We start from the raw sequence: 12,028 nt of genomic DNA, 5'->3' as shown, positions 1-12,028 counted from the left end.
GAACACGGATCTCTGTCCTCCCACAGTTGGGAATCGCTCCCTAGGGACACATTTAACCCTTTGATCACCCCCTGATGTTAACCCCTTCCCTGCCAGTGTCATTAGTACAGTGACAGGGCAAATTTTTAGCACCGATCACTATAATAATGTCACTGGTCCCCCAAAAAAGTGTCACTTAGTGTTCGGTTTGTCCGCCACAATATCGCTGATCGCCGCCATTACTGGTAAAATAAGTAAATAAACAAAAATTCCATAAAAATATCCCATAGTTTGTAGACACGATAACTTTTGCGCAGACCAATCAATATACGCTTATTGGGATTTGTTTTTACCAAAAACATGTAGCAGAATACATATTGGCCTAAACTGATGAAGACTTTTTTTTTTTTACATTTTTTTTTTTTATTGGATGGGTTTTATAGCAGAAAGTAAAAAATATATATTTTTTTTTTTCAAAAATTGACGGTCGTTTCTTTGTTTATAGTGCAAAAAATAAAAAGGTGAGGTGATCAAATACCACCAAAAGAAAACTCTATTTGTGGGGGAAAGGGACATAAATTTTATTTGGGTACAACGTCTCACAACCGCGCAATTGTCAGTGAAAGTAACGCAGTGCCACATTGCAAAAAACGGCCTAGTCATTAAGGGGGTAAATCCTTCCAGGGGTAAAGTGGTTGTAAAAGCAGAGTTTTTTTATTTCCTTCATGCATGAAGGCAAAAAACCTTCAGTGTGCAGCAGCCACCCCCCTCAGCCCCCCTCTAATACCTACCTGAGCCCAATCACGAATCCAGCAATGTGCATGAGAGCTGGGGCTCTCCTGGGTCTCACTCCTCACTGGCTGAGTTGTAGCAGCAGGAACCATTGGCTCCCGCTGCTGTCAATTACATCCAGTGAGGAGGAAGCAGGGGACAGAGCTGAGTGTTATGGACACAGAGAGCCGGTTTAGGAGCCAGCATGCACGAGTGCCCCCAGAGCGGCTAGCTGTGGGGGCGCACTTATACATAGTAGGTGAGGTTGAAAAAAGACACAAGTCCATCAAGTCCAACCTATGTGTGTGATTATATGTCAGTATTACATTGTATATCCCTGTATGTTGTGGTCATTCAGGTGATTATCTAATAGTTTTTTGAAGCTATCAATGCTCCCCGCTGAGACCACCGCCTGTGGAAGGGAATTCCACATCCTTGCCGCTCTTACAGTAAAGAACCTTCTATGCAGTTTAAGGTTAAATCTCTTTTCTTCTAATTTTAATGAGTGGCTACGAGTCTTGTTAAACTCTCTTCTGCGAAAAAGTTTTATCCCTATTGTGGGGTCACCAGTCCGGTATTTTTATATTAAAATCATATCCCCTCTCAAGCGTCTCTTCTCCAGAGAGAATAAGTTCAGTGCTTCAGTGTTAAGCAGGTGGCTTAACGGACAAGTTACTGAAGTTACGTTATAACATCCAACCAGTAACTTAAATAGATAAATAATAAATTAATATGTTATAACATATAGCATAATAATATTTGATTAAGCTTTTAAGCTTGATTAACCACTTGCTTACCGGGCACTTAAACCCCCCCCCCCCCTCCTGCCCAGACCAATTTTCAGCGCTGACGCACTTTGAATGACAATTGCGCGGTCATACAACATTGTACTGAAATTACAGTTTTATCATTTTTTTCAGATTGAAAATTTGGAAAAAAAATAAAAAATCATGTTTCATAGTTTGTTATAAAATTTTGCAAACAGGTAATTTTTCTCCTTCATTGATATGCGCTGATGAGGCGGCACTGATAGACGGCACTGGTGGGCACTGATAGGCACAGATAAGGCGGTACTGATAAGATGGCACTGATGGGCGGCACTGATAGGTGTTACTGATGGGCACTGGTAGGTGACACTGATGGGCAGCACTGTTGATGAGGCACTAATTGTGGGCACTGATAGGTGGCACTGTGAGCACTGATGGGTGATGCTGGTGGGCACTGTTGTGTACTGCTAGGTGGAACTGGCAGGTGACACAGGTGGGCACAGATGAGCTGGCGGCAGCTCTCCTTGTTTGGGACCGATGTCTCTCTCATGGCTGCCGGTGATCGGATTTACATCACATGAGCAGCTATCATTGGCTGACAGCTGATCACGTGGTAAGGGGTCGGGGCCAACCCCTTACTCCGATTTGTGATCACTCGAGTCTTATAGACTCGCTAATCACAGAGCACGCTGCGCACGCCCTGTCAATAGACGTACTCCCGGCAAAGTAGGTCCGCGCTGTAGCCATCATTCAGCTATAGCGCGGATCTGAACAAGTTAAAAAAGGTACCTTTCCAGCAGCAGCAGTTTCTCCCTCTTAACTGTGTTAGAAAAACATGGAATTGTGGGTAAATATTATACTCATAAATACATGTTTTTTTTCCTTGTAGTTAAGAGGACTGAAAGGGAGTGTTTGTCTTTTAGACACACGCCCCTTCTATGACACTGCAGTGAGAGGAGAGCCTCCACTTCAGCATTTTTATTGGACAGCTTGTTCCAAAGGTGCTCTACCATTGGTCCAAGGCTCCAAGCTGTCCATTGAGCTCAGTGCCTCTGACACGAAGTGAGAGGCACTGTGAGCTCATCCTCTGTCTGCTGCAAACAGCGTGTGCCAGCTTGTACTTAAACTGGCCGCTCTGTATGTAGCTTCTGACAGGCTGCACAAGAAGCCCCATATCTCCGGAATCATAGGTGTCCCAAATTTTGACCAGTGGTCAAATTTGGGGTCTCTGTGACCCCAGGTCACTGAGCTACAATCCTTGAAGCTCAAATTTTTTTTTTTTTTTTTTTTTTTTTTTTTCATGGCATCACCTGACTGCACATCCCTGCAACATGTCTGCCTCTCACTCTCTCCAGCTCCACTACACAGCGAATTGGGTGGCTCAGTAGTTTACAGAAAGGAGATAACATTGTTTGTGTCTTTATTTCAGCTCACAGGAAGAGACAAGGACACAGCATTTCTGGCAGGATCAATGCGTCTTTTTTTTGTACTAGCTGAAAAAAAAAAAAAAAACTGATGCGGCCATTCCAACTAATGGTAAGCTGTAATTTTATTTAATTTTTGTTGTTGGGTTTAGTTATTCTTTAATCACTTGCCTACAGAGCACTTTCACCCCCTTCTTGCCCAGGCCAATTTTTCAGCTTTCAGAGCTGTCACACTTTGAATGACAATTGTACTCATATGACATTTTTTATCATTTTTTGAGACCAAGCTTTTTTTTGGTGGTATTTAAACCCCACTGGGGTGTGTTATTTTTTGCTAAATAATTCAAAAAAGACTGACAATTTTGATAACAACAAAAACGTTTTTATAGTTTGTTATAAAACTTTGAAAACAGGTAATTTTTCTCCTTCACTGATGTGCGCTGATGAGGTGGCACCAAGGCAGGTATGTTAAGGCTGCACTGGTAGGCGGAACTGATAAGTGACATTAATGAGGAGACAGTGGTGGGCACTGATTGGCAGCACTTTTGCAGAAGCCGATTATCTGCTTTTTTCTCCTCTCCTCCACACTCTGACAGCGTGAGAAGGAGCGGTGAAGGGAGTCGGTAACCTGCTTCTGTTGACATCGTGATCAGCTGTGATTGGACACAGCTGATCACCTAGTAAAGAGCAGCTGATTGTCTCTTTACCTCAACCTGTCCGGAGGACACTGCAAACACAGAGCGCGCCGCCCGCGCCCAGCGCGATCATGGGAGGCCATCATATGACTGACTTCCAGAGCTGGATGACCCTCCTGGTAGCCGCCATTCGGCTATAGCGCGGTCGGCAAATGGGTAAGAACACCTTAAAATAAAAAACTCTGCATTATGCAGACTCATCATTGGATCTCACCACCTTATCCAGCCATGTGCTCGAGCCTCGTGCTCCCTCCCACCCTCTCTGATCAGCGCTTCCATTGTAAGTCCCCTCCTTCATCTCCCGCGCGCTCTGCACTACTCCTGGCGCCTCCCTCTGAGTTCACAAGAGCTGGAAGTACTGGGCAGGCATTGGGTATCAATGTGCACTGGCAGTATTGACTGTCAGTGTGCATTGGATACAACATTGAGCGGTATACATCCGCCGAATGTTTATTTGTGGCAGACCCCCTGGGGACCACTAAAACAATTTTTTGTGGACTGCTTGTTGGCGATCGCTGTTCTAGACTGTACAAGTTCAGAAGATAATCACGGTACCAACAGGTAAACCTTATTGTACAGGCAGCTTACCTGTAGGTACCAGTTATTAAGAGTTTCCTACTGCAGTATGGAGGGAAGCCAGAAGATCAGCAGTTTCTGACTCCCGATCATTGCTATTGAAGAGGTGTGCTGGGCTGAGAACACAACTATTGCTGAGCTTTATATTGCTATGTGTTATTTATTTACCCGGCAACAATGTAAGAGGCGTCGGCTTTGGGCTATAATTAAGGATTAGAAACATTTCAGAAATATGTCTTGGAAGTTTGGAGCAAAACACAAAGTACCAGCATAGGCAGACATGAGGTCTATTAAAGCGCAGCTCCAACCTGAACTATTAGGAGTGGGGGAGGGATAGGACCTTTATCAATGGGAGAGCAAGTAAGGTGGAAATCTTCTTCTTCTCCAAAGGAAATGAAGAGAGCAATAAGCCTTCCCCGTTCTCATACAGAACACAATATAGTTTGTGGTTATAACATCCTCCATTCTTCTGGTAAAAGGCTTCCCATAACATTTTGGAGGGTGTCTCATGTGCCCACTTGTGAGGTCAGGTACTGATGTTGGATGAAAAGACTTGGCTCATATCTCGGGCCTCACGTTGGTCACCCAAAGAAAAGGGGTCAACATTCTAGCTTCTTCCAAAGGTGTTCAGTAGGGATGAGGTCAGGACACTCTTTCATCCACACCAAACTGGTCACACACCATGTCTTTATGAGGCTTGGGGGGGACAATCATGGTGGAACAGAAAAGGGTCTTCACCAAACTGTTACCACAAGGTTGTATGATTTAGTAGACATGTGCACTGCCGAAAAATGTGTTTTGTTTTTTCTTTCCATTTTTTTGGGACATTCGTTATGATCGCAATTCGGAAATTAGAACGTTCCTAATTTCGTAAAATGGTAAACCCGAAAATAAAGAAAATCCGAAAAGTCGAAAGAACGAAAATTCTAAATAATAACTAACTATTAAAGTGGTTGTAAACCCTCTGGGACAACTTTCACCTACAGGTAAGCCTAGATTAAGGCTTACCTGTAAGTGCTTGCAGTATCTCCTTAACCTACATGGTTTAGGAGATATTTGCAAAAAATACTGTGCCGATGTATATGGCTCATGCGCGCCGTGGACAATGGCGCAGGCGCACGGAGCATGCCGTTGGTGAAGGCAAGCATGCCGTCACTGACAGCTCCCGCGCGCATGCGCCGGAGTGACGTCATCGCTGCTCCGGCCACTCACAGCGCCGGAGCTGCGATACCCGGAAGTCACTCCGGGTATCATGGCGCCGACTAAGGACATGAACGAGGGTCGCTTCGATCTCAGGTAAGTAATTCATAATGAGCTAGTATGCTATGCATACTAGCTCATTATGCCTTTGTCTTGCAGGGTGCATGGGTTTTTTTTTTGTTTTTTCTTCAGAGGCTTTACTTCCTCTTTAAATTATAGGTATTGGCATTTCCTTTCAAATTTGGCTGTTGGTGAATACGAATTTATCCGAAGTTACGATTCATCCGAAATAACGAATGGAACGGAGCAAATAAATAATAAATAATATGTTTTTATCATTAAAGCGTTACGTTCCATTCGTTACTCCGGATAATTTGTATTCGTTACGTTCACAAACAGTCAGATTTGAAAGGAAATTCCAATACCTATAATTTAATAGTTAGGTATTTATTTCAGATTTACAAATATTCGGAAAAATTCGTTAAACGGGTTTTTGTTAATTCGTATGTTTCTGCTATGACTAAGGCTATTGCCGAAACGCGTCAACTTTATTGTCACTCTGATGTATTAATAAACGACACTTCAAGGATTACAGTTTTGCCGGCTCTCCTTATTACAAATTCGGAATGAAACGAATTGCACATGTTCTACGATTTAGTATTAACATTACCCTTCAATGGAAACCCCTGAACTTGTTAAAGGTGGGGGTCTCCAGTTTTTTTTTTTTGGCCATAAAGAGTATTTTTAGTTGTAAATGTCTTCATTGGAGAGATTTCCTGTCTCTGTGGCCTTAGTCTGGGACAGAAATCCAACATACAGAGATCAATTAAAACTCAAAGGCGGACCCTGTCTGCTTTTGTGACAGGGACCCCCCCCTCCCCCGACACAAATGAGTTTTGGGCACACGCTCACCTCCCTCCCCCTGCCTACTCCCTGTGATTTGACACAATGGGAGTTTGTTAGCTGGTCCCAGACAATGATTCATGACCAGGACCTCCTGATCATTTGTGTCCAATTACAGCCCAGAGCCCTGTGTTGACAATAAACACAGAGCTCTGTACGGAGGGAACAATCTCTGTTTCTCATCCCGCAAAGCAAGAATAAGAAACAAGAGATCGTTAATAAAAGCAGCACACAGTACCCACATTATTAGGCACACATTTAACCCCTTCAAAATCCCCGCAATACACTACAGTGAATTCTCGCGTGATTTTGAGCTCCCAGCTCTGCCGCAAGGCATGGTGACATCCATGCTTCCCTGAGGCATCAGAGGTCGATGATTATTTTTAAAAAATTTGTTTGAATTTATAAATGACTTTAATGCAATGTGTGTCGAGATAAGTTTAATCAACCACTTCAGCTTCCGGAAGATTTACCCCCCCCCCCCCCCCTTCGTGAGCAAGGCATTTTTGCAATACAGCACTGCGTTACTTTAACTGACAATTGCGCTGTCGAGCGATGCTGTACTCAAAAACAAAAACAAAAAATTGATGTCCTCCCCCCCCCCCCCTGCAGGTTTTTATTTTTTGCGCTATAAACAAAAAAAACCTTTTTTTTACTTTCTACAATAAAACATACCCAATTAAAAAAAAAAAAAAACAATTTCTTCATCGATATAGGTCAGTATGTATTCTACTACATATTTTTTGGTAAAAAAAATCCCAATAAGTGTATATTGATTGGTTCTCGCAAAAGTTATACCGTCTACAAACTGAGATATTTTTCTTTCTTTTTAAAAAAAAAAAAAAGTAATGACAGCGATTATTGACTCATAGCGGCACTGTGATATTGTGGCTGACACGTTTTGGGGAGTGGGGGAAGGTAAATATCTGTGTTACTGGCAGTGGCACTAAACTTTTTGCAGCAAACACCCCCCCCCCCCAGCCAGGTCCACACCTAGCCCCTCTACGGTCGCCGTCCCCGCACTCAGCCCCTCTACGGTCGCCGTCCCCGCACTCAGCCCCTCTACGGTCGCCGTCCCCGCATTCAGCCCCTCTACGGTCGCCGTCCCCGCACTCAGCCCCTCTACGGTCGCCGTCCCCGCACTCAGCCCCTCTACGGTCGCCGTCCCCGCACTCAGCCCCTCTACGGTCTCCCCCCCTTCCGCACTCAGCCCCTCTATGGTCAAAGCCCCCCCGCACTCAGCCCCTCCCCTCTACGGCTGTAGCCCCCCCAGCCCCTCTATGGTCGTAGCCCCCCCCCGCACTCAGCCCCTCTACGGTCGTAGCCCCCCCCCGCACTCAGCCCCTCTACGGTCGTAGCCCCCCCCCACACTCAGCCCCTCTACGGTCGTAGCCCCCCCACACTCAGCCCCTCTACGGTCTCGCTCCCCTCTACGGTCGTAGCCCCCCACACTCAGCCCCTCTACGGTCGTAACCCCCCTGCACTCAGCCCTCTACGGTCTCCCTCCCCTCATCCAGCCCCTCTACGGTCTTAGCCCCCCCCCCCCCCCCGCACTCAGCCCCTCCGTGGCTTATTCTGCTTCTCCTCCCAGCCAACCTGATCCACCTCCTGTCCTGATTGGCCAGGAGGAGAAGCCGGAAGACAAATGGTGAATATTGATTCCCTAGTGTCACAAATGGGTGGGTTCTGCACCCCAAACCCAACCTTTTTCAAGCCAATTAGAACCTCCGGCGTTAATCATGTGGCTTGAAAAAAACCTTCATACAAACGTACAAGTCTGGCGCCCTGCATGCAAACTAGGGGGGTGGCACCCCTTATGGATCGGGCCGCTCCTGGTTTCTGCTTAGCAGAAACACAGGATCAGTACATTCCCCTCTCACAGAATGGTGATCTACCTTGTTTACATCGCCATTCTGCCTGTCTCCCCAACCATCCGCAGTTTCCGGCAGACATCATGTCCATCGGACCTGCTGATTGCCTCCCGCTGTGTGTAATCATAGCGGATCGCGCGCCCCAGACCCGGAATCGTCAGTATTAGGTACGTGATCTGGCACAGAGTGGCCACCCTGCCGCAGTATATCTACCGCGGGCGGCCCGCGGGTGATTCCATTTGCCATGAAGGATATATTCTTAGCCCTGCTTCATTCAAAATACAAAGTGAAGTTTGTGTTCCAGCATGACTGTGTACAAAGCCAGCTCCATAAAGACATGGTGTTACCAGTTTGGTGTGACGGAACTGGAGTGTCCTGTACAGAGCCCTGACCTCAACCCTACTGGGATGAATTGGAACAGGGGTAGGCAACCTGGGGGGCCCTCCAGCTGTTGCAGAACTACAAGTCCCATCATGCCTCTGGGAGTAATTGTAACTGCCAAACTTGCAATGGCTCATGGGAAATGTAGTTCCACAACAGCTGGAGGGCCCCAGAATGCCTACCCCTGAATTGGAACATCGACCGCGAGGCAGGTTTGTTTGTTTTTACTTGGTGCCCAATGTGAGGCAGAACAAGCAACACAGGTCTTCTTATCCAGCATCAATGTTGCTCCTTACCATACTGTTAATTTTCATTTTTTTTTTTTTTTTTTTACAAAGAAAAAACTGTTTTATTAGTCTCTATTAAAAGTAAACATTGGATCACTCGGTCTTCATTGATTCACCTTTCGGCCCTCTAAAACATCAACAAACATCGGACAAATTTGTATGAAACCTGATTATTCAAATTTATTAACACCGAGATTTTTTTTTTCCGTTTTCGGCAAAGATGCAGGTATTAGTAGACTGAGTTTGCATGTATTTTTTTTTTTATATATTTTTTTTTTTTACTTTGTTTTTATTAACAAATAGAAAACATACTGTGTACAACGGATCAATGTCCTAACAGCACTAATGTATACACAAGGTAAAAATGGTCTCCTTATCCAACATTAGCGAGACGGCGGCTCTCTCCGGTCCTTTCCTGCGGGGAATAACATCGCGCATACTACGAATTCCTTCCTTCATCCGCCACCCGGGTTTTTCTTTTCAGATGGGTACCTGGGACGCCGGATTAATACAGAGTACCTTTTTTTTTTTTAATGAGTACACACTCTTTCCTGAAATATTTCTGTTAGAAGGTCCATAATGCTGTACATAATAACAAATGTTATTGTTTGTTTTCTAGAGAGAGAAGGAATCGGTATGTGGCACCTCTTTTAAAAGACTTCATAATTCCGAGGTTTTTTTTTTTTTTTTTTCCCCTCCCCCATCCTTACGCTAATATAATTGGAAAAGAAAAATATAAATCCTTCAAAAAATTTCATCCTACAACTCTGAGGAAATATATGTACTCTTTTCTTGTTCCGCAACCTACATGGGGGGCGCCCCCCACCCCCAAAGTCCTCGAACCTCGTGTGCGTCTCGCTCCAGGCGAGTGCCGCCCGTTGGCTGCAGGCTGGAAGAATTAAAAAAAAAAAAAAAAAAAGGAGAGTAAATAACTAAAAATATAAGGAACTGGGCAATGCTGATTTATCTTGGTCCTCTCATTGTCCACCCCTTTGTGCTCTAGAGTCAGTGTTCATGTTTCCATTGGCTCCTCTGCGATCGCGCTTACATGAGATATACATCGAGTTCATCAGAAGCGGTCTCTCTCTTTTTCATTTTTCCTTTCCGGGGTCCAGGCTCTCGTGTGCTTTTCTTTTATTTATTTTTTTCCACATCGCAGGGGAAGCCTGGAGCGCAAAGTTCTTGTAAATCACCTCTGGAATTATCCTTTGCCCCCCTTTTTAGCAACATACATAAAAATAACAATAAAATATAAAGATAAACATAAAATGGTTTCCCTTGGAAGGGGAACACCAGACTTAAAAAAAAAAAAAAAAAATTCTAAAAAAGTGATTAAAAATGATAAAAATAAGTAGGAATTTTCATATTCTGTTTTTTTTTTTTTTTCCTTTTGTGCCATAGTAAGGGCCGAAGAAGCAAGACCTGAATGGAGGGGGACAGGGATGAGTTGTGCTAAGTCCCAAGCAAGCCTCGCAAAGCTTTGCAATTTATTTTGTTTGTAAGTCGATGATGTTGGGAATAGGAGGAGGGGCCTGGCACCGGGTTGGCGGCACCGGGGTTCCTGGATGCTTCACTCCCAAGTCTGGCCGGCGGGGGGTTTAGCGGTAGTTATGTTGCATAGTGGTCGAAGCTGCCCAGGTACTCCAGTGCAGCCCTGTAGCACAGCTGATACTGGTCCTAGAGAGAGAGAGGACACTGGTCAGGGAGACAACAAACACAACTTTATATAGACACACAAAATCTCTCAGGACACAGAGTGGAGGCATTTAAAGCAGAACTTCAGTAATTTTTTTATCTATTAAATCTTCTGCCCTTGTTGTTGTTTGAACTTTGGATAGTAAAACATTTTTTTTCCTGCCAGTAAATCCCTTATACAGCCCACTTCCTGTTTCTTGTCTGGTCATTAGCCTAGGATTATGACATCATACACAGCTCTCTCTCTCTCACTCTTGTGAGAGTTTGCCAGGAAGGGAGGGGAGGATGAGTCATAAGAGGGCCAATTAGAGCTGGAGGTGTGCCTCTGTGTAAATCCAGGAAGTGAACAGGCATCAGCTTCAGCTGCCCACAGTTAAAATGGCTGCAGCCAGACTTAGTGGAGGGAGATTTCTGCAGCATACTTGGCAAGTACAGAATCACAGTATATATAAAATAATATGCAAAGGGGCTCGAGGGAAGCTTCAGAATGGCAAAGATGTTTTTATTACAAATTATGTGAGCGGACTGCAGTTCCTCTTTAACAACTTCAATACCGGGCACTTTTACCTCCTTCCTGCCCAGGCCAATTTTCAGCTTTCAGCGCTGTCACACTTTGGCTTGCATGACCAGGCAATTGTCAATCAAACTAAATTTTTATCATTTTGTTCACACTGCTTTCACACTGGAGCGGTGCGCTGGCAGGGCGTCACAAAAAGTCCTACCAGCAGCTTCTTTGCAATCAATGGGGCAGCGCTGCAATAACGGCTGCGTTTTGTGGGCGGATTTAACTCCTTTTCGGCCGCTAGCGGGGGGTTAAAACCCCCCCGCTAGCGGCCGAATATCGCCGCTTTATCGCTGACGCCCGGGCGTCGGCAGTGTGAAAGGGGTCTTAGAGCTTTCTTCTGGTGGTTTATAATCACCACTGGGTTTTTCATTTTTTTATTTTTTTTTTGCTAAATAAACGAAATGCCTTTTTCTTTGTTTCTGCAATTAAAATTTTGCAAATCATTGTTTGTATTCTGCTACAATTTCTTTGGTGGAAAGTAGGAAAGTAATAGAGTCCACAGACTATGGGATATAGATCTGAAAATTGATCAATCCTGATGGCCTGAAAACTCCAGGACAGTGCAAATACCCCCAAAGCACCCCTTTTTAGAAAATAGACAGTCCAAGGTATTTAATAAGAGGCATGGCACATTTTTTGAAGTTGTCATAACTTTTTTGGAAAATGAAGAACTTTTCATGATTTTTTTTTTTTTTTTTTCTTTCATACTGTCACCAGTGCAGTACAGCGTCACCATATAACTGGTGTGGTGGTGATCAGGGACACTGGTGGCAATATGAAAAAAAAAAATTATATATATATATTTTTTTATTATTACATTTTATACATTGATTGCTTATAGCAGTGAATTACATTGGTATAAGCAAGCAGTTTACTGAATTTAACGGATTAATTTAATTTGTTTTGTTGTGATT

General features: G+C 44.3%; 1 protein-coding gene across 1 annotated transcript in view; it reads right to left on the bottom strand.

Annotated features, from left to right (window-relative positions):
* Positions 1–9,008: 9,008 nt before the first annotated feature.
* Positions 9,009–12,028, bottom strand: part of PTPRF (protein tyrosine phosphatase receptor type F) — a gene marked incomplete in the record, with an annotated part of 622,098 nt that continues 619,078 nt past the window's right edge. The window contains 1 exon segment of the mRNA XM_073593920.1: positions 9,009–10,531. Coding sequence (XP_073450021.1) covers positions 10,463–10,531 — 69 coding nt within the window.

Source organism: Aquarana catesbeiana, linkage group LG07, assembly GCF_042186555.1.
Source record: "Aquarana catesbeiana isolate 2022-GZ linkage group LG07, ASM4218655v1, whole genome shotgun sequence".
Classification (NCBI taxonomy): Eukaryota; Metazoa; Chordata; class Amphibia; order Anura; family Ranidae; genus Aquarana; species Aquarana catesbeiana.
The sequence above is the reverse complement of the archived record's forward strand: the minus strand, read 5'-3'. Positions and strand labels throughout refer to the sequence as shown.